Here is a 25,961-nt window from a genome sequence, read left to right as displayed (position 1 = left end):
ATAAGTTTCTCAACCCCATTCTCCCGCCTTCTCCCTGTAACCTTTGATCCCCTTACCAAACAAGGACCTATCTATCTCGGTCTTAAATACACAACTTGAGCTATGTCCAAGCAATCCAAATACTCGACTACATTTTCCCCTTGGCCATAGGGGCCTTGTGTAGCACTGGTCTTCGAATACTGGAGCCCCACGTAGGAATTACTGCAAAAGCATATTACTAATTTATTGCACGTTTAAATTATAGAAAGTAATTTTCCTTGGCTCCATTAATAAGAAGAGTCCTCTTTAGGGAGGATTCAGGAATATCTCTAAGAACTGAATTAACTAAATGGTAGGGACAAACACAGAATTACATGGGATGTACAGCTTAGAAACAGGCCCAACGGGTCCACACCAGTGTTTATGCTTCACAAATGCCTGCTCCCACCCCTCTTCATCTCACTAGGTCAGCAATACCTTCTACTACTTTCTTCCTCATGTGTTTATCTAGCTTCCCCTTAATGCATCCACACAAACACATCCACACGCACTATTTGTCTCAACTATACTCTTCGCAGTAGCATGTTCCTCACTGTCAGCACAAGCCTGCTTGAATTCATTTGTGTGTGTGAGAACCACTTAGCAAATTGATCCGTGTCGAGCATGTTCCCGAAATACTGGCAAGTCACTTCAATGTTCATATGACATGTCTGACTAAACGCGGCTTCCTCCTCTCACGCTAGTGTTGAGTTTGCCTCCAACCATACTTGAGTATCAGATTGAAACCCAAGGAAAAAGAGATTTGACCTTATTTAAGAATGGTTCAATATCAGCCACGGAAGTAGATTCCCCTTGTGATAACATCCCACTTGTGACTTCACTTTGCGTTTGTTAATTTCTATGGCGTTAAATATTTAGACAAAAATACCCGGTGAGGAATTTGATTGTACATGTTTGTGTGTGGTTGGGTGTGTGTGGATCTAAGTGGATCTGTGCATACAAAAATAAACAATTTAGTCGAGTACTTAATCCCTTACAAAAACAAGCATTGGCATTCATAGCCCCACTTCAAAGAGTCTCTAATCACTTGGAGCTATCAATCAAACTGTGAAATGGCAGGTTCCCACTGTGATAATAGAAGGTTGTGAAATCAGTCATGCAGCACCAACCCAGTAATGATTGCCCTCAGGCTTATATGAACAGCATACAAATGAGGAAAATGAGTAGGCCACTCAGCGCCCTGAAACTGCTCTGCCATTCAATATGATCATGACCGATCTGATTGTAACCTCAACTCCACATTCCCACCTACTCCGATAACCTTTCACTCCCTTGCTGATCAAGAATCACTTCAAGAATACCTGTATCAACAGACAAAACGAAAGAGCAAACAAGGAATTTTTTTAACCCTCCACGCAGTTTATTCAAAGATTTAAAGGGCAGGAGTTTTAAATGACTTGACAGCTTTACAAATCAGTTGCTTTGACATATTTGACAGTTCCTTTTGACAGGTCTCTAAACAGTTCCAATGGGTTTATGCACATTTTACTCACATGCTTGTCCACTTTTAACAATCCAAAGGGCAGCTGATCTCCCACAAAGATGTCCCAGGACCATATTCAAAGAGGTATCCTACTTCTTTAAAGGACTGTGCAAAGTTTAGACCTGCGCCTACCAGGTCTAATTTGCGCATGTTGTGTTTCACACACCTAGGTCTCCAAAATCAGGCATGAGGAGAGTCAACTGCTGATTCATATGGGCAGCTTCCTCTGCCAAACGCGCATGTGTGAAACGCGAGACGCCGCCATTCCCGCCCCCCCGGCCGGGAAAATGGCAGATGCCTTTTTAGGGGGCGGGACTTCTGGATTTTGACCCCCCTCTGCCATTTCCACAGTGCGAAAACCCAGGCTATAGTTGGTCACGGTTCTGTCCCATGCACTCTCTATTTTCTTTCAGTTCAGATTTGGAACTGCTTTTACTTTTTAGAAGCTTTTATGTGATGGGTTTCACTGTCTTTTCTTTAAAGTCTCAAATGTGATCCAGCAATTGGAAGGTATTTGGGAACTGGTAGAGAACAATAGATTTGAATTGCTTGCTTTAATGGAACAGCAAGATGCCTAAGATTGGGGCTGGTGATTCATCTTGGAGTGATACCCTGCAGCAAATTGTAAGAATTTCTATCTTTCCTGTGTGTGCCCATGTTTACCGTCTCTCTGGCTATTTCTCTCTTTCTTTGTCAGTCAGTCTGTGTCTGTCTCACATTCTCTCACACGCTCTCTCTAGATATAGCTTTTTTTTTGAACAAGTGATTCCTGTAAATAACTGACAGATTCATAAGCCCATAATGTTGCCCTTTTAAGTGGTACCACATTACAACAAAAATTTTGACTCGTACCATATGTAATAACGAAAACAAACCCACCAGGCAGTCGAAGGGGTTCCGAGTGGGTCACAAACATCAAATTAAAGCCGGTTCTTTATGTTCCTGAAGACTAAGTTGGTGGCATCTTCCTCTGCGCAGTATCTGTTACCCAAACCCCAAGCATCTGCATTATTTAATCTCCAAAGTGTGGGTCAATGTAGGGTCCTTTTTTCCCCATCATCCTCTGCTGACCCATGACCCAGGAGCACCGACACCTCGTCCATCCTTCACCAGTAAAAACATGAAGCCAGTTGTACGCTGACAGCATCCCCATGATCAGCCATTAAAGAAAGGCAGACTTGCATTTATATAGCGTCTTGCATGGCTTCTGGACGCCCCAAACGCTTTACAGCCAATGATGCACTTTTTGAAGTGTTGTAATGTTGGAGACGCGGCAATCAATTTGTGCACAGCAAGCTCCCGCAAACAGCAATGTGCTAATGGCCGGGTAACTTCTCTCTGATGATGTGGGTCGAGAGGGTAAATATTGCCCAGGACACCAGGGAGAATTCCTCTCCTCTTCTGCGTGTGAATGGCGCTGTGGGGCCTTTTATACCCAACTGAGTTCAAATCTGGGATTATCCTAATCTCAATAACAGGGTGGTACCTTTTTGTAACACTAAGCCTCGGTGGAACAGTACGGGGAAGGGGTCACTGCTACCAGCCTGTGCCGAGACTCTCGCAGAGGTTCAGGGGCTTTCAGCGAAATATAAAGCTGACATCTATCGAGGGCCTTGTTTGTGAATCACACAAAGCCACCGCTTGATGCTTTTTTTGCCTAAAAAATTTTTTTTGCGTCAATTTAATGTGATGGGGGCGGGGTGGGGGGGGAGTGGGGTGTGTGTGTGGCACTTAAAGGGTAAACCATTTCACGAAGTAATCCATTAGTACAAATTGAAGGAGACAGCAGCACTTGACAGCTTTGTGATCACTGTTGAGGATTAAATAGGTTTTAGCACAGACCTGCAGGCATAGCTATTATAAAATAGCTTTATCGGCAAGACTCAGCGCTCCATTACTGAGAGATGTTGCTGGCCACTATACCACCAGTACCTGACTGATTCCTGTGTCCTTCAGACCCTCGCTTGAGAGGGAGACGGTGGTGGTGGAGGGGGGAGGGGGGGTGGGGGTGGGGGGTGGGAGAGGGGTGGGGTAGGGGGGGTGGTGGAGGGGCGGGGTGGTGGTGATTATTTGAGAAAAGAAACTGCGTGAAGAATTCCTGTCTCCTGCACTTCACCTTGCTGACTGCCTAGGTGTAGGCTTTGTCAGGCTGCCAAGGCCGAGCCTTGGCAACGAAGCTGCCATCCTCCCCCTGTCTCCGGCAGTGAAATTCCGAGGCGAAGCATAAGGATGTGCAGGGAATGATCCCGAGATCCCAAGCCCGAGGGACGGAAGGGCACTGCAAGCATCCCAGGCTGTTGATCTTGCAGGAGCTGTCTGCCATTAAAATAATGCTGAAGTTCAGGGCAGATAGGAAGAAGAGGTAGGTGCCTATAATAAGGACAGTATAACTGCTGCATAGACTGATTAACTCCTTTTACACACTTGTCAGGGTAATGCTGCATTGCAGTATTCCTGTGGACCTTGGCAAGTGGGCTTCTCTGAGACTGTTCGGCAATAAGACGGGCTCGGGCTTGTTTTCTGAACGGAGTTGGGGGGTGTTTTGGGGGTTGCGGTGTTCCGCGTTTTGGGGAGACCCTGCGAGTTTGCCTGCCTGTCTCTTAAATGCCCCCGAGGACGGCGTCTGGTTAAATGTGTGGGAGAATTTCTGCGTGCTTTTTTTTTTTCGGTAGTGCTGTGTTGACGTGCCTGAGATGCCGGTAGTTTCTGTGTACGGGGTTGCTGCACACACTGTGCACAGGTAGGGGCGAGAAAAATGACCTTAATTCGAAAACAAAGTGTTCTGTCAAACCACCAAGTGCCAGTTCCTCACCTCCTCGTGTGCTGGGGGTTAAGATTCTCGTGCTGCATAGAAACTACACTTATACGTTGTGGTTAATAGCCGGAGAGTTGGAGGGGTTGCAGGGGTGTTGGGGGGGCAAGGCGTGGAGGTGTTTCTGTTGTGCTGCGTTTGTTGCCATTTGATATACCAGCTCTCCATAAGCAGCACAGCTTGTCCCAAATTGGCTTCACTCCTAGATACTGATAAACCTTAACAATATTAAAATCTAGCTGCTATCCATCACTTACGATATGTAGCTCATGGTAGTCGACTGTACAGGAATGTAGTGCTGTATGTGACTAAATCATTACCTATCGTGCAGTTTGTACTACACCTGTTGTAGCAGTTGGTGAGGGCTGAATTTTCCCAGCCCTGTGGAGGTGGGTTTTTGGAGGAAGGGGGGAGTTGGCTGGGAAGGTAGCGGGAAACCCAGTTGGGATGGCTACACCCCTGATGCTGTCCTGCCTCCGACCGGCATTCCCAAGGGTGACTGACAGGGACATCAGCAGCCTGTGTTTTGGGGTGGGGTTGGGGGTGGGGGGTAGTGGGGCAGCCAGTAGCCACCAATCTTGGGCCATTATCCCATGCTGATGGAACTTTCCCAGTGTCAATCAGGCTCCTACACTGAATGGAGGTGTCCGCCAGATGGGGGGGGCCATCGGAGACTCCTCTCAAACCCTCAACCATGCATCTGCGAAGGCGAAATGGCCACAGTCGCGTTCATCCCTGTGGATTTGTTCCCCCTCCCTGCTGATGGCCCTAATGCCTCTGGGCCTTCATTTTTCAAACAGGTTCAGTTGACACCTGAGACCTCCTCCATTTTGAGGTGCCCTCATGCTCACTTACCTGCCTCAGCCAGGGCCACCTTTTCTGGTCTGGCTGCCAGTGGCCCAGTGCTGTCAGCCCTCTCACTGGGCCTCCCGTGTGGTGATTCTGCCCGTCATCCTTAATGCAGAGGCAGAAAAGCGTCCAATTATGAGGCCGTCTCATGTAGATTTGCCCTGGCGGTGGCACTGAAGCCATATGCGCAGGCTCAGGACCTGCGTATGGTCTCATTGTCGGCAAAGTGCAGCCCTAAGACTCAGTGGGCCGGATCGCCAGGCGAACAGAACGACTCCAGAGCCATTTAAAAATGATCCAATTCTGGGATTCCCACTCCGATTCCCAGCGCCAGCAGTTCTGCCAGTGTGGGATAAGATTGCGGAATAATGAGCCCGCACCCTGCACTCCCAGCCTGGCTGCCTTCCTTGGAGGGATAGGCTCTCATTGTCCCCCTGCGATTTTTGTGGAGTCGGGTCAGCTTCTGCATGACTTGTGGTTCATGGCCCCTCAGAGGAGATGGGAAGGAGATGGTGGCAAAGTGGCAATGTCACTGGAGTAGTAACCCAGAGGTCCAGGCTAATGCTCTGAGGGCACAGGTTCAAACCCCACCTTAGCAACTGGTGGAATTTAAATTCAATTAATAAGTTTGGAATATAAAGCTAGTCACAGTAATGGTGACCATGACAACTATCATCGATTGTTGTCGAAGCCCATCTGGTTCACTTATGCCCTTTATGGGAGGAAATCTGCCATCTTTATCTGGTCTGGCCTACATGTGAGTCCGGATCTATAGAATGTTGCTGGCTCTTAACTACCCTCTGAAATAGCCTAGCAAGCCACTCGGTTCAAGGGCAATTATGGGCGGGCAGCAAATGTTGGCCTTGCCAGAAATATCCACATCCCATAAAAACATAGTCTGGATTTTGGGCCCCTCACCATGGCTCCTCATGCCCTCTATGCTAACCCTCTTGCCACATCTCCCTCCCTTTCTCTGCCTCCCTCTAATGCTCCACCTCCCCCTCGGGCTCCGCCTCCATCTCACGCTCCGCCTCCGTCTCGCACTCTGTCCTCTTTTCTTGTACACCCTCATGGTGTACTGTAAATTAGGAACACACTGTTGCATGATACCTTTAAAACTTTGGTTCTTGGTGGGAAATATTTGAGTTGATACCCCTGGAATTATACAAGGTGGTACGAGGTGACCTAGCACTTAGCTACAATTTCACAAAGCTTTCTGATTACTATGCTGCAGTTCTGCCGAAGGGCCATGAGGGCTCGAAACGTTGACTGATTTCTTCTCCGCCGATGCTGCCAGACTTGCTGAGTTTTTCCTGGGAATTCTGTTTTTATTTTGTTTCTGATTATCTGACTGTTTTATGTCTGGGCTGATGTTTGTTTTTGTTGTGTTAAAATCTTAAGCTGAGTTGCCAAATCACAAAGACTCTGGTCGCCCTGACAACCTATGAAATGGTTGCCTTTGCCTCTGGCTCTTCTGTAGGCTTTATGGCAGTGATCCTAGTTTGCCTGAGTTTAGCCCATCAAAGTCGACATTACTCCCAATAAGTTTGTCAGATTTGAAAATCGTTTGTGTCTGCTTCTCCCCAAAGCAGCAGGACTGGCTAACTTACAACAACAATGGCTACTTGCATTTTTATAGTGCCTTTAACTTTATAAAACATTTAAAAGAGTGTAATCAGACAAATCATTATCAAGCCAAAGAGGGAGACGTTAGGCCAAAAACGTGGTCCAAGAGGTAGGCTTTAAGGAGCACCTTAAAGGAAGAGAGTGAGAAAGTGAACCGAAGAGATTTAGGGAGGGAATTCCAGAACCAATGGTGGGGTGAAGGTTGTGGTAGAAGGATAAGAGGTTGGAGTTGGAGGAGTGCAGGGTGATCAGAGGGTCGTAGAGCTGATAGGGAGGGGCATGGCCATGGAGGAATCTTGAACACAAGGCTGAGAATATTAAAATCAAGCCATTGCCAAACTGGGAGCCCATGTCAGTAAGCGATAATAGAGGTGATGGCTGAACAGGTGCACGGTAGAGTACAGACCTCAGAGCTTTGGATGAGCTCAAATTTATGGAGAGTGGAAGATGGGAGGCCGGTCATTGAAATAGTTGGACCTTAACTAAAAGAAACAAGGGGTCTGAGCTGCCTCTTACCACTTGACTTGTATGTATTCAAGTAGAGAATATTGACACTATATTTTAATAATTTTATAGCAGCTTCCCCTCTGCTAATAGTTGTAAGTTTATCCGTTGCTCCATCCAGCATAGTTCACCCATCTCCATAGTCTAGCACTGCAGAATTTGTCCATTTCCATTAAATAGTTAGATGACAACGTCCAGTTGGAAGCTGGTGCTTCATGTCAGTTGAATGGGGAATTTAATCATAATCTAGGGATAAATGATGTGACTTGACTTGTCACTTAGCTGGGCAAGATTCAGATGGATTGAGTTAGATATAACTTGGCAACAGGAGTTACTTATGATTGACCTAACAAAACTTCTATTGGAATTGTATGAAAAAACCGTTAGTGCAGCCTTGTACTGGGCCCATTAAGCAGGTCCTTAGAGGACCAATATACTAAAGTACAAACACACTTAGCCTTTCGTTTGTTCTGTATCTTTGTGACCTCCTAGAATCCTCTGAGACCTCCGTCCTTCCTCCAGTTCTGGCTTCTGGCAGGTCCCCGATTTCTCTCGCTCCATCGTTGGTGGCCATGCCTTCAGCTGCTTGCATGAGCTCTGGAATTCCCTTGCTAAACCTCTCACCCTCTCCACCCTCCTCTCTTACTTTAGGACACTCCCTAAAACCTCCCTCTTTGACCACTGTTCTAATTTCTATTTAAGTGGCTGGGTGTCAACATTTTTCTGAACGTGCTGCTGTGAAGTGCCTTGGGATATTCCACTACATTAAACCCAATATGTAATTGCCAGTTGTTGACTTTGGTGGTTCTGGTAGACAGTCCATGGCGGCTTGGTGAGAAGTTAGCTTGTATTTTCCAATGAGCTTCAGTGTGTCTTGTGGTGCTGCATAGGACAGGGATTGTCTAGAGGTTAACATCATGGCCCAATTCCAAAGTACCTTCCACTTTTGCACTAACTGGCACACTGGCACCAAGAGCACAGTGCTGGCAAGAAGATGAGTCCCAGACTTGATAGAACCCATTGTATTTCATATTTTACGGAAGTGATGGAAATTGTTGTGCTGTGAAGAATCAGAACAGAAATCTGTGACCAGGTGGTGCAAGTATTTACAACATGGGTGTCAACTCAAAGGAGTTCTCCTCTTGGCATGGATTACAAAGCATGGCCTCATAAACCTGACATTGTTGAAAAATAACGATATGCTTTTGTAATCCTTATTGTTGTCGCTTGTTGGTATTCCAGAGGAAAAATTAGACTTAAGCTAGAGCATTTTCATAGTGTGTGCACTATGAATGTCAGTGTGAGTGGCACACTTGCTGTCAAATCAAGCTTTTTCCTTCAATCCACACATCCCCCCCTCCTCTCCCTATTGTCGCCACCAGGCAGAACCCAAGTATTAACCACATGCCTACACATCACTGAAATCCAAGGACTACAGTGTTGTCAATATCAACACAGATTAATACATGTCATTGCAGAACAGGCTAGTTTCCACTCTATTATTTACAGATGGCTGGGGTGATTTGTGGTTGTGGGAAGGGTAGGACGGACAGAGCTTAAATTGAGCCACAGCTGATGTGATCATCATTGTCTCCCTGGGCATCCTTGACATCTTGCTCACACTCCCCCTGTGGCCCTCCATCCTCTCTGTGCCTCACACATTGCTCATTCTGCTTCTATACTTCGGAAATGCCCCAATCTGTCTTCACCCTCCCCTCTGTCCCCTCCCGCTTCCTCTGCAATCGCTTCTATCTTTCCCTCGATTCCAACCGTCCTCGCTCTCGTAGTGAGATGAGAATCGTGATGTCAGCTGGACTCCTGTGTTTCTTGATGCAAGTGGAAGTTCACTCTTCCCTTTTCTGGCTCTTGGGACTTAAAGGGAAACTCGCTATTCGGAGTAAGATGTTGCTGCTTTGATAACCAAATCCCAAAGCTGTTGATCTGATACCAGCATGCCTAAATTAACTTCAAATTGAGTATTATTGATAGTTTTTATGATGACCAGCTCAGCTGAAATCCAATTTATATGCGATAAGGTGTCATCCATGGTTAATCACTGGCAATCACACCTCTGAGTCAGAAGGCGATGGGTTCAAGTCCCACTCCAGAGTACAATACTAAATTGACACTCCCAGTGCAGTACTAAAGGAGTGCTGCTCTCCCAGAGGTGCTAGCTTTCAATAGAGATGGTAAACTCAGGCTCAGTCTGCAATTTCAGGTGAACGTAAAAGACCCCATGACACTATTTTAAAGAAGAGCAGGCAAGTTGCATGTAGCATGGTCCAGCAAAGCAGTAATGAGATAATGGCCAGATAATCAGCTTTTTATTGATGATGGTTGAAGTTTAAATATCGGCCAGGACATTTGAGGCAAAGAAATTTGTGTATGGTGGTACCCTTCTCCTGTGCAGACACTGAAAACATAGGGTGCTGATTAATAAAAAAAAGTTCTCTAAATACATCTAAAGAGAAAAAGACTTGCATTTAAGCAGCACTTTTTATGACCTCGGGACATTCCATAGCGCTTTACAGGAAATTAATTATTAGGAGTAACCATTGCTGTCACCTGGAAAACATGGCAGCAAATTTTGTGCACAACAGGCGACAACTGGCAATGAGACACTGACCAATTCACCTGTTTTAGTGATGTTGGTTGAGGGATAAATATTGGGTAGGACTCTGGGAAGAATTCCTCTGCTCTTCCTCAAACGGTGCAATGGAATCTTTTATATCCACCCGTGAGACCAGGCAGGGCCGCAGTTTAATGCCTTGTTTGCAAGATGCAACCTTAATGCTGTTGATGTGGTTTACATGGGCTTCCAAAAGGCATTTGATAAAGAGCCATGCAATAGACTTGTGTGCAAAGTTGGAGCTCATGGAATCAAATGGACAGTAGCAGTGTGGACACAAAAATTGGTTAAGTGGCAGGAAACAGAGATGAGTGGCTAATGGATGCTTTTCAGACTGGAGGAATGTTTATAGTAGAGTTCCCCTGGGGTTGGTATTAGGATCTCTGCTCTTCCTGATACATATAAATGCTCTAGACCTTGGTGTACAGGGCACAATTTCAAAAGTTGCAGTGGAACAAAACTTGGAAGTATTGTGAACTATAAGGAGGATAGTGTAGAACTTCAAAAGGACATGGACAGATTGGTGGAATGGGCAGACTGAAACTGGCAGGTGAAATTTAATGCAGAGAAGTGTGAAGTGTTTCATTTTGGTAGGAAGAATGCGGAGAGGCAATATAAAATAAAGAGTGCAATTTTGTGCAGGTGTTTATGTGCATAAAATCATTGAGGGTGGCAGAGCAGGTTGACAGAGCAGTTAACAAAGCACACAGCATCCTAAGCTATATTATTAGGGCCTTGGAGCGCAAAAGTAAGGAAGTTGTGTTAAACTTGTATAAAACACAGGTTCGGCTTCAACTGGAGTATTGTGTCCTGCTCTGGGGGCCACACTTTAGGGAGGATGTGAAGGCGTTAGAGAGGGTGCAGGAAAGATTCACGAGAATGGTTCCAGAGATGAGGAATTCCACTTACATAGTGAGAGTGGAGAAGTTGGGACTGTTTTCCTTGGAGAATAAAAGATTGAGAGGAGATATGATCAAGGTATTCATAAATTGACAGAAATATCTGTCCTATAGTTTAAAGTATAAGTTGCCTAAAACGTAGTTTCTAGTCAGTAGTGCTTGTAGTCTGTTACAGTAATTGTCTTAAAGTGTGAACTCTTGTCATGTCATCCGTTCAGCTACGAACTGGCAGTTCGAATTCCTTTTTTTTTTAAAAGTTATTGGTCTCTACCTGGATTGTAACAGCATAAACATTGTTCTTAACCGATGTCAGGTCTGTATCCAACATGGAAGCAGACTCTCGACTGCCCAATGACCTTTTATAAATCAGCCTTGTTTTGTTTGATCAGGGCTTCAAATAAGAACAGTGCTGCTGCATTAAATGCATGGCTTAAAAGTCTCCAAAGATAGCATTATCTCGCTGACTCTGGAAAGAGGTGCAGAATGGGGGTGGCTTGCACACTTGGGAACTAAATCCTGCCTTGCAAACCAACAATTTCCAATGCAGGCGTCGCTTCTCTTGAGTTTGATAGAGGTATTCATGTATTCGTAAAGGGTCTGGACAGAGTAGGTAGGGAGAAACTGTTTTTGTTGGTGGAGAGCCAGAGGAAACAGATTTAAGGTAATTGGCAAAGAAGCAGTGGAAGAGCAAGAAAAAACTTCTATCACACAGCGAGTGGTTAGGATCTGGAATGCAGTGCCTGAGAGTGTGGTGGAGGCAGATTCAACTGAAACATGCCAGGGGGAATTGGATTATTATCTGAAGAGGAAGAATGTGTAGGGCTACAGGGAGAAAGTGGGGGAATGGCACAAGGGCCAGCACAGACATGACGGGACAAATTACCTCCTTCTGTGGCTGCAACCATTCTACGATTCTGTGAAAAATCTCTCGTGGAGAAGAGTTACGGATTTATCGAGGATTGGACAGGGCTCTCGTGCTGACTTTATTCATTCACATGATCTGGATGTTGCTGGCAAGGCCAGTTTTTACTGCCATCCCCATTGCCCTTGAGAAGATGACGGGGAGCCAACTGTTTGAATACAACTGAAAGGCTTGGTAGGTCATTGCAGAGGGCAGTGAAGAGTCAACCACATCGCTCTGGGACCAGAGGACATTTAAGCCAGACCAGGACAACAGATTTCTCTTCCCTAAAGGACCTTAGTGAACCAGATGGGGTTTTACAACAATCTGTCAGGTTACATGGTCACCAATACTGATACTAGCTTTTTATTCCAGATTTATTTAATTGAATTTAAATTAGGCAGCCGTTATGGTGGGATTTGAACTCATGTCTCTGGATCATTTAGTCCAAGCCTCCAGATTACTAGTCCAGTAATATAACCACAATGCAGCTGTCATCCAGCGAAAATCAACCAGGGTCCCTGGCTGTCATCCAGTGATGCTTTCGCTAAAGCTTTGCACACTTTAGAACATAACTGTGTTTACCTGGGTACAGTGAAAGGGTGAAGGCAGGACATGATGATGCCTGAGACACACAGTAACAAAGTAATCAACCCAGCCAGAACAGTGTAACCTGACAACGATGACTTTATTTCATGAAAGTACCTCAGATGCCTCACGTTAAAAGGTTGGAGATTGCCATCAGTGTTAACAGGAACAAGTGAGTATGTAGGAGATGTTTATGGAGTGAATGACCAAGTGTGCAGCTTGCAGTGGGGCAGGCGGCCAACGGTAAGAATTATTGGCAAAGGGGGCGACAGTGTACCATTCCGTACCACTCATACCAGCTGCTTATTCATCTAGATTTGATCTGGGGAGATGTTTCCTCTTTGTAACAACTGCGCAGCTTTTTCTAGCTGCTGGTTTCTCTGAATTAGGATTTTGGAAATGCATTTTTATTTTTTATTATTGACGTGGTAGAAAAAGTGTTCCTGAAATTCTCCTCAGTTCAAGAGAAGCGACCCCCTTGCGTTGGGAATTGTTGGTTTGCAAGGCAGGATTGAATTCCAAGTATGCACGCCCACCCATTCTGCACCTCTTTCCAGAGTCGATGTTGATGTGATGCTATCGTTGGAGACCTTTAAATCATGGATTTGACACAGCAGAAGTGTTCTTATTTAAAGTTCTGATGAAACAAAACAAGACTGATTTTTTAATAATAACAGAAAATGCTGGAAAAACCCAGCAGGTCTGGCAGCATCTGTGGAGAGAGGAGCAGAGTTAACTTTTCCAGTCTGGATGACTCTTCTTCAGCTCTGAAGAAGAGCCATACGGACTCGAAAGGTCCATTAAGGATGGGAATATTTTTGGAGTCTCCTCCTCCTCCTTTAGTTGTTTAATTGCCTGTCAGGGCTTAAGCAGCTCGGGCAGTAGTGGTGAACCACTGTAGTAGCAGCTATTGAAATGTAAGAAACATGTCAGCCAATTTGCAAGCCCCCACAAAAAGCAATGTGATAATGTCTAGATAATCTGTTTCAGTGATGTCGATTGAGAGATAAATATTAGCAAGACACTGGTCACTCCCATGCTCTTCTTCATAATAGTGCCATGGAATTTTATTATATCCACCTGAGAGGGCAGATGAGGCCTCCGTTTAACATCTCATCTGAAAGAGGGCATCCCTGACAGTACGACACTCCCTCAGTACTGCACCCGAGGTTTTTGTAATCAAGTCCCGAAGTGGGACTTTTGAATGCATAACCTTCTGATTCAGGTGCAAGTACTCGCCACTGGCATTTGCAAAGGTTAAGGAATTTGGTCTCTCTTTTTTTTGGACCATAGAGAATTGATTGATAAAGTTTAGCCAGTGGAATTGTTTACCACTGTGAAGGATTCAAATTCCAGGGAACCCGAGTCAGAAATGTGGAGGTGAGGAGTAACGATTAGAAACCAGGCAAAGTTACCCATCATTTTTCTTCTCGCTGACCTATACTGGCCCCTGATGCCTCTGTTATAAAATTCTGATCCTTGTGTTCAAATCCCTCCATGTCCTCGACACCCCCTCCTCCTTTCTCTGTAACCTCCTCCAGCCCCATGACCCTCTGATTCTGGCCTCTTGAACGTCCCAGATTTTAACCGCTCCAATTGGCAGCCGTGGCTTCAGCGTCTTAGGCCTGAAGCTCAGGAATTCCCTCCCTGAACCTCTCTGACTCTGCACCTCTCTCCTCCTCCTTTAAGTTGCATCGTAAAACGTACCTCTTTGACCACGCTTTTTGGTCAGATGTCCTGTCTATCTCTATGTGACGCTGTTTCAAATTTTGTTCGCCAATGGTCCGGTGAAGCATCTTAGAATGTTTAATACATTAAAGGTGGTATGTAAATGAAGCGGCTGCAGTTGAAAGTTTATTGATGCAGACAGCATGAGTGAGATCGGAACTCGATTGTATATGATTCTAGAGAAAAGGGATTAAGGAGAGAATGACTTTGTGGGCCAGGTGAATTAGATCAGGCAGATTTCTTGGGCTGGCTCGCTTTTCTCTGTTGTGAACCATGGTCGCATTCTTGCAACATGTTAATCCGTTTATTTACAGATGATTTTAAAATGTTTATCCTGAATATCAGTTGATTTGAGAGCAGCACACTTAGTCCTGGGCAGTGTAGAGCAGACCTCTGCATGGCCCTGTTTATTGAGCTGTGATTAATCATTTATGAGTTTTGCCAGGAACTGGAACTCCAAGAAGATAGAGATGTTGTGGGAGGGTACGAACAGAGATTTTAATCGGGAGTGGGAAGGGGGAGCGGTAGGTGTGGGACAAGAGCTTGGTACAGAACCTGGTTCCACTGAGGTTCTGTCTGTTTAAGTACCGTCCTAGGTTTCGGCTGAGGGAGTTGAGTGAATCTTCACCAAGGGCGCAAGCTTGGAGTTTCCAGGTATGCCTGGAAATTCCTCCGTTTAAGCCCGGGTTTGGCCGAGTGGGACTCTCACCATCAGGGCCTTGGCAGGAGGTTTGTTCAGGTCCGGGTTAACGGCCCCAGCAAAGAAAGGTGACCCATAGTGTTACCAACTCTTGTAGGCCATACATCTACAGCCTTCATCACACGATCCCCTAGCTCCAAACGCCACTATCCTCCCACCTCGGTCAAATAGCCTTTTACCCAAAATCTCCAATATTTAGAGAACTAATTAACGGAAGAGTTCAATGAAAAAATGTTTTTTTTTAACACTGTTTCTTTTTCTCCTGGGTTTGGGTGAAACAGTGTCCCAGTGATTAATCCTTAATTCCTGGAGTCTCCAGGGCAATCCTGGAGGGTTGGCAACCATGATGCGCCCCAAAGGGGATCTCCGAGGCCTGAGTTCCTTTAGGAGCTGAAGCAACAAAAAAGAAAAGACCTCACTTTATCTTCATTCTCGGAAGGGCCTCTGGGTTCCCACATTTGAGTGGGTACCACTCTAAGTTCTGTGTCAACATAAGATTTGGGCAACCTGCTCCAAAGAAGGAAAGAAAGGCATGCATTTTTATAGCACCTTTCCTGCCCTCAGGGCATCCCAAAGCACTTTACAGCCATCAATGTATCTTTTAAGACTATTCGCTATTGTAATGTAGGACACGTGGCAGCCAGTTTGCACAGAGCAAGCTCCCTAGAACAGCAATGTGATAATGGCCAGATAATCTGTTTTAGTGATGTAGACTGAGGAATAAATATTGGGCAGGATCCCTGGGATGACTCTATTGCTCCTCTTAGGGATGGTGCTATGGGATCTTCTACATCCACTTGAGAGGGAGACAGGGCCTCGCTTTAATGCCTCCTCCGAAAGACAGCGCTCCTGACAGTGCAGAGTCCCTGCGCTGGAGAGTTAAACTAGGATTGTTGTCCTCAGTCTCTGGGTCAAACATGACAATAACTCCTTTCTTGCAGCTGGAAACGGGCTATGTGGCTGCCTCCATGGCTGACTCCGTGCTCCACCATACGGACTGCTCTTTCCCATGTTGTACTGGAATGCCACAGGTTAGATCACCTCTTGGGGGGACTCCTTTCCCCCTGTTATTTCTAAGGGACAGGCGAGATTTTGCCTGAAGGCCTGGCGCCTGTCCTTGGGGGAAATTGAAGGGAATGCTACCCTGACCATTCTCTTGCAAATTGTTATGGCTGCTCAGTGACACTGGCAGAAGAGAGTTCTTCAAAAAACATCTTTTCTTCATAAAATGTGCTGAAGTGCATTACATGGCAGATCAGATTGACATTACATAAAGTGCAAAACAATTCAGTACTTAACCTGTAATTGTCCCTCAGAGCGGTATGTTTACAATACACATTTCACGTTCTCTGGTGCACACAGCCTGAGAGGTTTCACATAGGTTCCAGCCCCTCTGTGAACGATGGTGGGAGGGCCTTAGACTGCGCCCTTACTCCATTGAGCCTCTGCACCAATAGAAGAGTTGGAGCAGGGCCACCTTCCCACTTTCTCAACTACAGCTGGGAAAGTGCTTTCAGTCCTGCTGATGACAAATGAAGTGAGCCACATCCTCCTGAATAAGCGCAACAGAGCTCCCAAACCTTTGGAGTTGCTGGCCACAGTCTGTACTTCTAACCCTGAGTGTAAGTGATCAGCACTGGCTAAAGCTTTGGAAGAAAATTTTGCATGAGTGCTCAATCTCTTCTATTGTTTTTCAGTCACAATGACAGAACTACTACATTCCAGGACCCAGTGACAGGGGTCGTGCCCATTGAGAACTGCATCTTCAAACTGGAAGACAAGTGAGTCCCTTATGACCTTTTCTCTCTTTCTTATTGCCAGTTTTGCTCTCCTTCTCCTCTACTCTCCTCCTGTAGGGTTCTAGTTGAGGCCCTAAACTCTAGACTTTCCAACCTAAATTGTCCTGCCCACACTCTTCCTTCCTTAAGATATGCCTTAAAACCTATATCTTCACCCATGCTTTTGGTCACCTGCACTAATGTAGGAACAGGAGTAGGCCATTCAGCCCATCGAGCCTGCTCCCCAATTCAATTAGATCATGGCTGATCATCTACCTCAACACAACTTTCCCATGCTGTCTCCATATCCCTTGATGCCATTAGTCTCCAGAAATCTATCCATTCCTGTCCTGAACATGCTCAATGATTGAGCTTCCACAGCCCTCTGGGGTAGAAAATTCCAAAGATTCACCACCCGCTGAGTGAAGAAATTCCTCCTTATCTCAGTCTTAAATGGCCTGCCCTTATTCTGAGATTATGTCCCGTGGTTCTGGACTTACCAACCAGGGGAAACATCCTATCTACATCCAACCGGTCTCCCTAGGTGGTTTAATGTCAAATTCTGTTTGATTGCATGCCTGTGAAGATTCTTGGGGCGATTTACTATGTTAAGTTGCTATATAAATGCAAGTTATTGTGTATTTTGAACCTATTGAAGGATCAAAGTCCATATTGGAGGGACTGGGGCAGGCGATGGTGCAGTGGTATTGTTGGTGGACGAGTAATCCAGAGATCCCAGTGTAATAATTTGGGGACCAGGGTTCGAATTCCGCCACAGCAGATGGTGGAATTTGAATTCAGTAAAAATCTGGAATCAAAAGTTTAAACCGTTGTCGATTGTTGTAAAAACCCATCTGGTTCATTAATGTCCTTTAAGGAGGGAAATCTGCTGTCCTTACCTGGTCTGGCCTACATATGATTCCAGACCCACAGCAATGTGGTTGACTCTTAAATGTCCTCTGAAACGGCCTAGCAAGCCCCTCAGTTGTATAAAACTGCTACAAAGTCTCAAAAAAGGAATGAAACTGGATGGCCCATCCGGCATCGGCCTAGGCACCGGATACGACAACGGCAATCTCAGGCCTGTCAGCCCTACAAAGTCCTCCTGACTAACATCTGGGAGCTAGTGCCAAAATTGGGAAAACTGTCTCGCAGACTAGTCAAGCAACAGCCTGACATAGTCATCCTCACGGAATCATATCTTATAGATAATGTCCCAAATATCACCATCACAATCCCAGCAGAGGTGGCGGCACTGTGGTATACAGTCAGGAGAGAGTTGCCCTCAATATTGACTCCGGACCCCATGATCTCTCATGGCATCAGGTCAAACATGGGCAAGGAAACCTCCTGCTGATTACCACATACTGCACCCTCCCTCAGCTGATGAATCATTGTCCCTCCATGTCGAACACCACTTGGAGGAAGCACTGATGGTGGCAAGGGCGCAGAATGTACTCTGGGTGGGGGACTTCAATGTCCATCACCAAGAATGGCTCGGTAGCACCACTACTGACTGAGCTGGCCTAAAGGACATAGCTGCTAAACTCTGTCTACTGCAGGTGGTGAGGGAACCAACAAGAGGGAAAAACATACTTGACCTCATCCTTGCCAACCTGCCTGCCGCAGATGCATCTGTCCATAACAGTATCGGTAGGAGTCACCACTGCACAGTCGTTGCGGAGAGGGTAACCTCCATCGTGTTGTGTGGCACTACCACCGTTCTAAATGGGATAGATTTCGAACAGATCTAGCAACTCAAGACTGGGCATCCGTGAGGCGCTGTGGGTCATCAGCAGCAGCAGAATTGTACTTGAACACAATCTGTAACCTCATGGTCCGGCATATCCCCCAATCTACCATTACCATCAAGCCAGGGGATCAACTCTGTTTCAACAAAGAGTGCAGGAGGGCATGCTAGGAGCAGCACCAGGCATACCTAAAAATAAGGTGTCAACCTGGTGAGACTATAATACAGAACTACTTGCATGCCAACAACATAAGCAGCAAGTGATAGACAGAGTTTAGCAATCCCATAAACAATGGATCAGATCTAAGCTCTGAAATCCTGCCATATCCAGTCGTGAATGGTGGTGGACAACTAAACAAGTCACTGGAGGAGGGGGCTCCACAAATATCCCCATCCTCATTGATGGGGGAGCTAAGCATGTTGGTGCAAAAGATAAAGCTAAAGCATTTGCTACAATCTTCAGCCAGAAGTGCCGAGTAGATGATCCATCTCGGCCTCCTCTGGAGGTCCCCAGCATCATAGATGCCAGTCTTCAGCCAATTCAATGCACCCCATGTAATATCAAGAAATAGCTGAAGGCCCTGGATACTGCAAAGGCTATGGGCCCTGACAATATTCCGGCAACAGTACTGAAGACTTGCGCTCCAGAACTTGCCACGTCTCTAGCCAAGCTGTCCCAGTACAGCTACAACGCTGGCATCTACCCAGAAATGTGGAAAATTGCCCAGGTATGTCCTGTACGCAAATAGCAGGACAAATCCAACCCAGCCAAATACCCCCCCATCAGTCTACTCTTGATCATCAATAATGTAATGGAAGGGTTCATCAACAATGTTATCAAGCAGCACTTACTTAGCAATATCTTGCTCACTGATGCCCAGTTTGGGTTTCGCCAGGGCCACAGCTTTGGTTCAAACATGGACAAAAAGAGCTGAACTCCCGAGGTGAGATGAGAGTGACTGCCCTTGACATCAAGGCCGCATTTGACAGAGTGTGGCATCAAGGAGCCCTAGCAAAATGGGAGTCAATGGGAATCGGGGGAAAACTCTCCACTGGTTGGAGTCATATCTAGCCAAAGGAAGTTTGTTGTGGTTGTTGGAGGTCAGTCATCTCAGCTCCAGGACATGATTGCAGGAGATCCTCAGGGTAGTGCCCTCGGCCCAACCATCTTCAGCTGCTTCATCAATGACCTTCCTTCCATCATAAGGTCAGAAGTGAGGATGTTCGCTGATAATTGCACAATGTTCAGCACCATTCATGACTCCTCAGATGCTGAAGCAGTCCATGTCCAAATGCAGCAAGACTTGGATAATATCCAGGCTTGGGCTGACAAGTGGCAAGTAACATTCACGCCACACAAGTGCCAGGCAATGGCCATCTCCAACAAGAGAAAATCTAATCATCGCCCCTTGACATTCAGTGGCATTACCATCACTAAATTCCCCACTATCAACGTCCTGGGGATTACCATCGACCAGAAACTGAACTGCACTAACTATATAAATATTAAGGGTACAATAATGGGTCAGAGGCTGGGAACCCTGCGACGAGTAACTCACCTCCTGTCTCCCCAAAGCCTGTCCACCATCTACAAGGCACAAGTCAGGAGAGTGATGGAATACTCTCCACTTGCCTAGATGAATGCAGCCCCCACAATACTCAAGAAGCTTGACACTGTCCAGGAGAAAGCAGTCTGCTTGATTGGCACCACATCCACAAAACTCACTCCCTCCACCACCGACGCACAATGGTTAGCAGTGTGTACCATCTACAAGGTGCACCTTAGACAGCTTTTCCAACCCCACAACCACACCATCTAGAAGGACAAGGGCAGCAGATAGATGGGAACACCACCATCTAGAAGTTCTCCAAGTCACTCACCATCCTGACTTGGAAATATATCGTCGTTCCTTCACTGTCACTGGGTCAAAATCCTGGAACTCCCTTCCTAACAGCACTGTGGGTGTATCTACACCACATGGACTGCAGCAGGTCAAGAAGGCAGCTCACCACCACCTTCTCAAGGGCAACTAGGGCTGGGGCAATAAATGCTGGCCCAGCCAGCGAAGCCCACATCCCGTGAATGAATAAAAAAAAAAATTGATGTTGAACGATAGTGTAAAACACTTGAAGGCAAACCAAACTAAGGCGATTTTCCTAATCAATTGATAATTATGCCTGCAGCTGGTAGGAAACATTTCCAAAAACAATGAATTAAAACCCAAAACAGGCTGCCGCCCACCTGGTTGGTGCTCGATGCGGAATTGTGACCTTGTTGCAAAGCGTGTTTGGTCTCAAAGAAGGCCCTGTGGATAAACAAGGTCACAGTAAAGACGCTTGAAATTTTCACCACCCAAATCAATATTTTGTTGGGGGGAGGGGCAATGTTAACTCAACTCACCAGTGCCCAGGGATGATGTGGAATGTTGGTTTTATACTCTGTCCAAAATGATACCCTTGAGAAACTAGGGAAGAGTAAATTTAGACAGCATCTAAAACCAGGGGTGCACCCGATCTCCAAGGGCAGGTTAGATTAAAATGGTCCCCTTTTCTCTCTGAGTTGCTGTTGTCAGCCAGAATGGTTTTAGCAGCAAGCAGAATCTTTAGGGGCATGAGCTAGTTCTGAGAGAGTCCTAGAAATATGAAGACTCCATATAATTTGAGAGGTAATGAAATTTCCTAATCATCGCCAGCCCCTCTATTTGTCACATTCACACTAGCTGTAAAGGGGAAATGAGTGCGTTCGAATGTTAATCTCAATACTCGGGGCTCACTGCTCATTTGGTAACAGTGCTGGCCTCAATAAGTAACTATTGGCAGACAGACTGCGAGCCAAGGACAAAAAGCTCATTTTTTCAGACTCTGAGGCAATGTTTTCAACCAGGAGGCAATAATGAAATGTGAATATTTCTATTTACTGATGCCAGTTTGTGCACAGAGTCAGGAGGGCCTTCAGTTGGACATCAGACGTTAAACTCACACGTAAACAATAATTCAAGTTGTTATATTGGCTTTCAGAAGAATTTGCAAGTTTCATTGTCGAGAATTCTATTATCTTTGACATGAAGATGTTGCTTTTCAGTTTAGCTGAGCAGAGAAATAGGGAATTTCTCCAGCTGTGGCTCAGTTGGTAACATGCTCACCCCTGATTTAGAAGGTTATGGGTTTATGTCTTACTCCACGCATTAAGTACAAAATCTAGGCTGATGCAGGCCCACTGCAGTACTGTGGGAGCGCTGACTTGGGGGTGGTGCCATTTTTCAGATGAAATGGTAAACTGAGGCGCATTCTGCCCTCTTAGAATCATAGAATGGTTACAGCAGAGAAGGAAGCCATTCAGCCCATCGAGTCCCACTTCTGTGCCCTTTCCCTGTAGCACTGCAAATCATTCCCTCTCAGCGTTTATCCAATTCTCTTGCCAGGTAGATGCAAAAGATCTTACGCCACTATATAGAAGACAGACTTGCATTTATATAGCCCCTTTCATGACTTCAGGATGGCCACAGTGCTTTACAGGCTACAAAATACCTTTAAAGTGTATTCACTGTTGTAATAGGAGGTCTTGTGGCACGGTGAGTAGCATCTCTGCCTCTGAGCCAGAAGCTCTAGGTTCGAGTCCGCTCTGAGACTTGACTCCAAGGAGGGAGCACTCAACATGGAGAAGCCGGTTGAGTGTCAACCTGCAAATCCTTCCAACACACGTCAATGGCAGATGGTAAGAGTAGGAGAGATTCCTGGTCTGCCATGTGTGATGGTATGTGTATGTTTTTATATTTCTGTGTTTATGTGTATATTCTGTGTAGGTAAGGGTATGCGATGTCTGTGTGTCCAGGGTTAAACAACGGTGAGGTTGTTGGAGTCAGATTGGTCTGTAGAATCTAAGGGATGAAAGACTAAAGACGTTATCTGCTTGCATTTTGTAATGAGGCCTTTTGGGTGGGTCTTAACTTATAAGGTAACTGAGTAGATCTGAAATTTGCATTTGGGGATAAGTTTTGAAATTGATTTGTAGCTGTTGCATCTCAAAGGAGTCTCAAAGGTATCAAAAACCATTTGCATTTTATAGGAGATTCATGAGTAAACAGGGGCAGGCATTTTAAATTTTAACAGCCCCAAAATAGAGGTAAGATAGGAGTATGAAAGGTTTTGATACTTGGGAGCCTGAGTTTTCAAAGGGATATTTAAAGAACATGCAGAGCTAAGATGAAAGAAGTGAAAAGGGTATTTACAGAAATGGGTTTTCAGCTGTAGTGAGTTGCTGTGAGGGAGGGGAAGTTCTACTGAAAGCCAACTCCTGTGTTTTGGAGTACGCTGAAAAGCTGTGAAAGGCTTTTAATTGAAGAAAGCAACTCAGTTTTGGGCCAGGAGAATGTTTGTCCTGAGAAACAGTTTGTTTCAATTCTCCCTTTGGAAAATTCACATCAGTGTGCCTTTATTCTGGGAAGTCATTGATTGTACTTCTGCTAAAGTGAAAGCAATTTCTCGATTTGGATAATATTTTCTGGATTTTATGGTGAAGAATCTATAAGGGATGTTGTCAAAAAGAGAGTTGTATTGTGTACCTTTGATAACACATTTTGGGGGTTACTTTGTAAGATTTCTTTCGAACTGTGTATCTTTTATCTTGTGCGTTTCAGTTTTATCTTTTCTTTCTTTTATCAAACAATTTAATTCTTGTTTGAAAAGTTATCACTGGAGTCCTGTGCTTTTGTGTTCAGTAGCTTTCCCTCCATGTTTCTACAATGCATGAAAAAAAAACATGATCAGCCGAGACGGATTTCAATCTGAGACCTGGCTTGCTCAGCACTAACATCAGCTGCGGTTGTAACATGTGATGGAAAGAAAGTTGCAGCCTCTGCCATCACTATCCATAGCCCCAGACTACAGCATGCATGTAAAAATGTATATTGTCACGGCAACTTGGACTCCCTCAGTGAACTATAATACACCACCGCTACTGTTGTAACGTAGGAAACGTGGCAGTCAATTTGTGCACAGCAAGCTCCCAGAAACAGCAATGTGATGCTGGCCAGATAATCTCCGCTCCTCGTAGAAACACTGCCATGGGATTCTTTTACATCCACAAGAGGACAAATTTAAAAGTTAGGTTTGACCTCATGTTCAAAAGACAGGGTGCATACATTGTGAATTGGCTGTAGACTCTGTAATCTACAAATGAATATGCAAATTAGGAGCAGGAGTAGACCATTCAGCCCCTTGAGCTTGCTCAGCCTTTCAGTAAGATCATGGTTGATCTGACTGTGGCCTCAAGTCCACATTCCCTACCACCAATAACCCTTGGCTACCTTGTTAGTCAAGAATCTATCTACCTCTGCCTTAAAAATATTCAATGATCCTGCCTCCACCACTCTCTTGGACAGAGAGTTCCACAAACTCATGACCCTCTGAGAGAATCTCTCCTCATCTCCATCTTAAATGGGAGACCCCTTAGTTTTAAACTGTGCTCCCTAGTTCTGGTCTCTCCCACAAGAAGAAACATCCTTTCAGCATCCACTCTGTTAAGCCCCCTCAGGATCTTATATGTTTCAGTAAGTTCACCTCTCATTCTTCTAGACTCCAATGGATACAGCCCAGTCTGTCCAACATTTCCTCGCAAGTTAAAGCCCTCATCCCAGATATCAGTTGAGTGAACATTCTCTGAACTGATTCTAATGCATTTGTATCCTTCATTAAATAAGGAAACTAAAACTGTATATAGTACTCCAGATATGGTCTCACCAATGTCCTGTGCAATTGTAGCAGAACGTCCCTGCTTTTATATTCCATTCCCCTTGCAGTAAACAACAACATTCCATTTGCCTTCCTAATCACTTGCTGTACCCGCATGCTAACTTCTTGTGATTCACGTACCAGGATACCCAGATCCCTCTGAACTGCAAAGTTCTGTAATCTCTCTCCCTTTAGATAATTATGCTGCTTAATCTGACTAATCTTCAGCAAAATCTACAGAGGAACAGTGGGGGCTGTTCAAAAAGGAAATGGGGAGGGTTCAGGTTCAACATGTTCCCTCTTGGGTGATAGGAAGGAGTAACAAGCCCAGAGAGCCATGGATGACCAGAGATATTCAGGTTACGATGAGAAGGAAAAGAGAGGCTTTTAGCAGGTACAAGGGAAGCAAATCAGCAGAGGCATTAGTGGAGTACAGAAAATGCCGGGTGGAGCTTAAGAAAGCAATTAGGAGAGCAAAGAGGGGATATGAGAAAGCTCTGGTTGGTAAAAGTAGGGAAAATCCCAAGATATTCTATAAGTATATCAATGGGAAGAGGGTAACCAGGGAAAGAGGAGGGCCCATAAGGGACCAAGGGGGAAATCTATCGGTGGAGCCAGAGGACATTGCTAGAGTGTTGAATGAATACTTCACATCCGTCTTCACCCAAGAGAATGAGGATGAAGGTATCAAACTCGGGGAGAGAGATTGTGAGGCTCTTAAGCAACTTGATATAAGGAGTGACAAGGTATTAGAGGTGTTGGCAGGCTTAACAGTGGTCAAATCTCCAGGTCCAGATGATTTGTGTCCCAGACTGCTGAGGGAGGCAAGGGAGGAGATAGCAGGGGCTCTGACCCAAATTTTTAATTCCTCTCTGGCCACGGGGGAGGTGTCAGAGGACTGGAAGCTGCTTAGTAAGATAAGAGCCCATAGTGTTAGAGGCAAGGTACTAGCATGGATAGAAGATTGGCTGCTGGCAGGAGGCAGAGAGTGGGGATAAGGGGGTCCTTCTCAGGATGGCGGCCGGTGACTAGTGGAGTTCCGCAGGGGTCAGTGTTGGGACCACGACTTTTCACTTTATACATTAATGATCTAGATGAAGGAACTGAGGGTATTCTGGCTAAGTTTGCAGATGATACAAAGATAAGTGGAGGGACAGGTAGTATTGAGGAGGCGGGGAGGCTGCAGAAGGATTTGGACAGGTTAGGAGAATGGGCAAAGAAGTGGCAGATGGAATACAATGTGGGGGAAGTGTGAGGTCATGCACTTTGGTAGGAAGAATAGAGGCATAGACTATTTTCTAAATGGGGAGAGAATTCAGAAGTCTGGAGTGCAAAGGGACTCGGGAGTCCTGGTCCAGGATTCTCTTAAGGTTAACTTGCAGGTTGAGTCGGTAGTTAGGAAGGCAAATGCAATGTTGGCATTTATTTGGAGAGGACTAGAATATAAAAGCAGGGATGTGCTGCTGAGGCTTTATAAGGCTCTGGTTAGACCACATTTAGAATACTGTGAGCAATTTTGGGCCCCGTATCTCAGGAAGGATGTGCTGGCCCTGGAGAGGGTCCAGAGGAGGTTCACGAGAACGATCCCAGGAATGAAAGGCTTAACGTATGAGGAATGTTTGAGGACTCTGGGTCTATACTCGATGGAGTTTAGAAGGATGAGGGGGGATCTGATTGAAACTTACAGAATACTGAAAGGCCTGGATAGAGTGGACGTGGCGAAGATCTTTCCATTAGTAGGAGAGACTAGGACCCGAGGGCACAGTCTCTGAGTAAAGTGAAGACCTTTTAGAACAGAGTTGAGGAGAAACTTCTTTAGCCAGAGAGTGGTGAATCTATGGAATTCATTGCCACAGAAGGCTGTGGAGGCCAGGTCATTGAGTGTATTTAAGACTGAGATAGATAGGTTCTTGATTGATAAGGGGATCAAAGGTTACGGGGAGAA

General features: G+C 45.5%; 1 protein-coding gene across 1 annotated transcript in view; it reads left to right on the top strand.

The window, feature by feature from the left end:
- Positions 1–25,961, top strand: part of plekha6 (pleckstrin homology domain containing, family A member 6) — a 293,021-nt gene that overhangs the window by 182,154 nt on the left and 84,906 nt on the right. Inside the window, exon 4 of the mRNA XM_078546389.1 lies at positions 16,456–16,539. Within this exon, the coding sequence (XP_078402515.1) occupies positions 16,456–16,539 (84 nt within the window). The remainder of the gene's footprint in view (positions 1–16,455; positions 16,540–25,961) is intronic.

The sequence above is a fragment of the Cetorhinus maximus genome, chromosome 8, assembly GCF_964194155.1.
Source record: "Cetorhinus maximus chromosome 8, sCetMax3.hap1.1, whole genome shotgun sequence".
NCBI classification, from domain to species: domain Eukaryota; kingdom Metazoa; phylum Chordata; class Chondrichthyes; order Lamniformes; family Cetorhinidae; genus Cetorhinus; species Cetorhinus maximus.
Note: the sequence above shows the minus strand (reverse complement) of the source record. Positions and strands in the feature narration are given on the sequence as shown.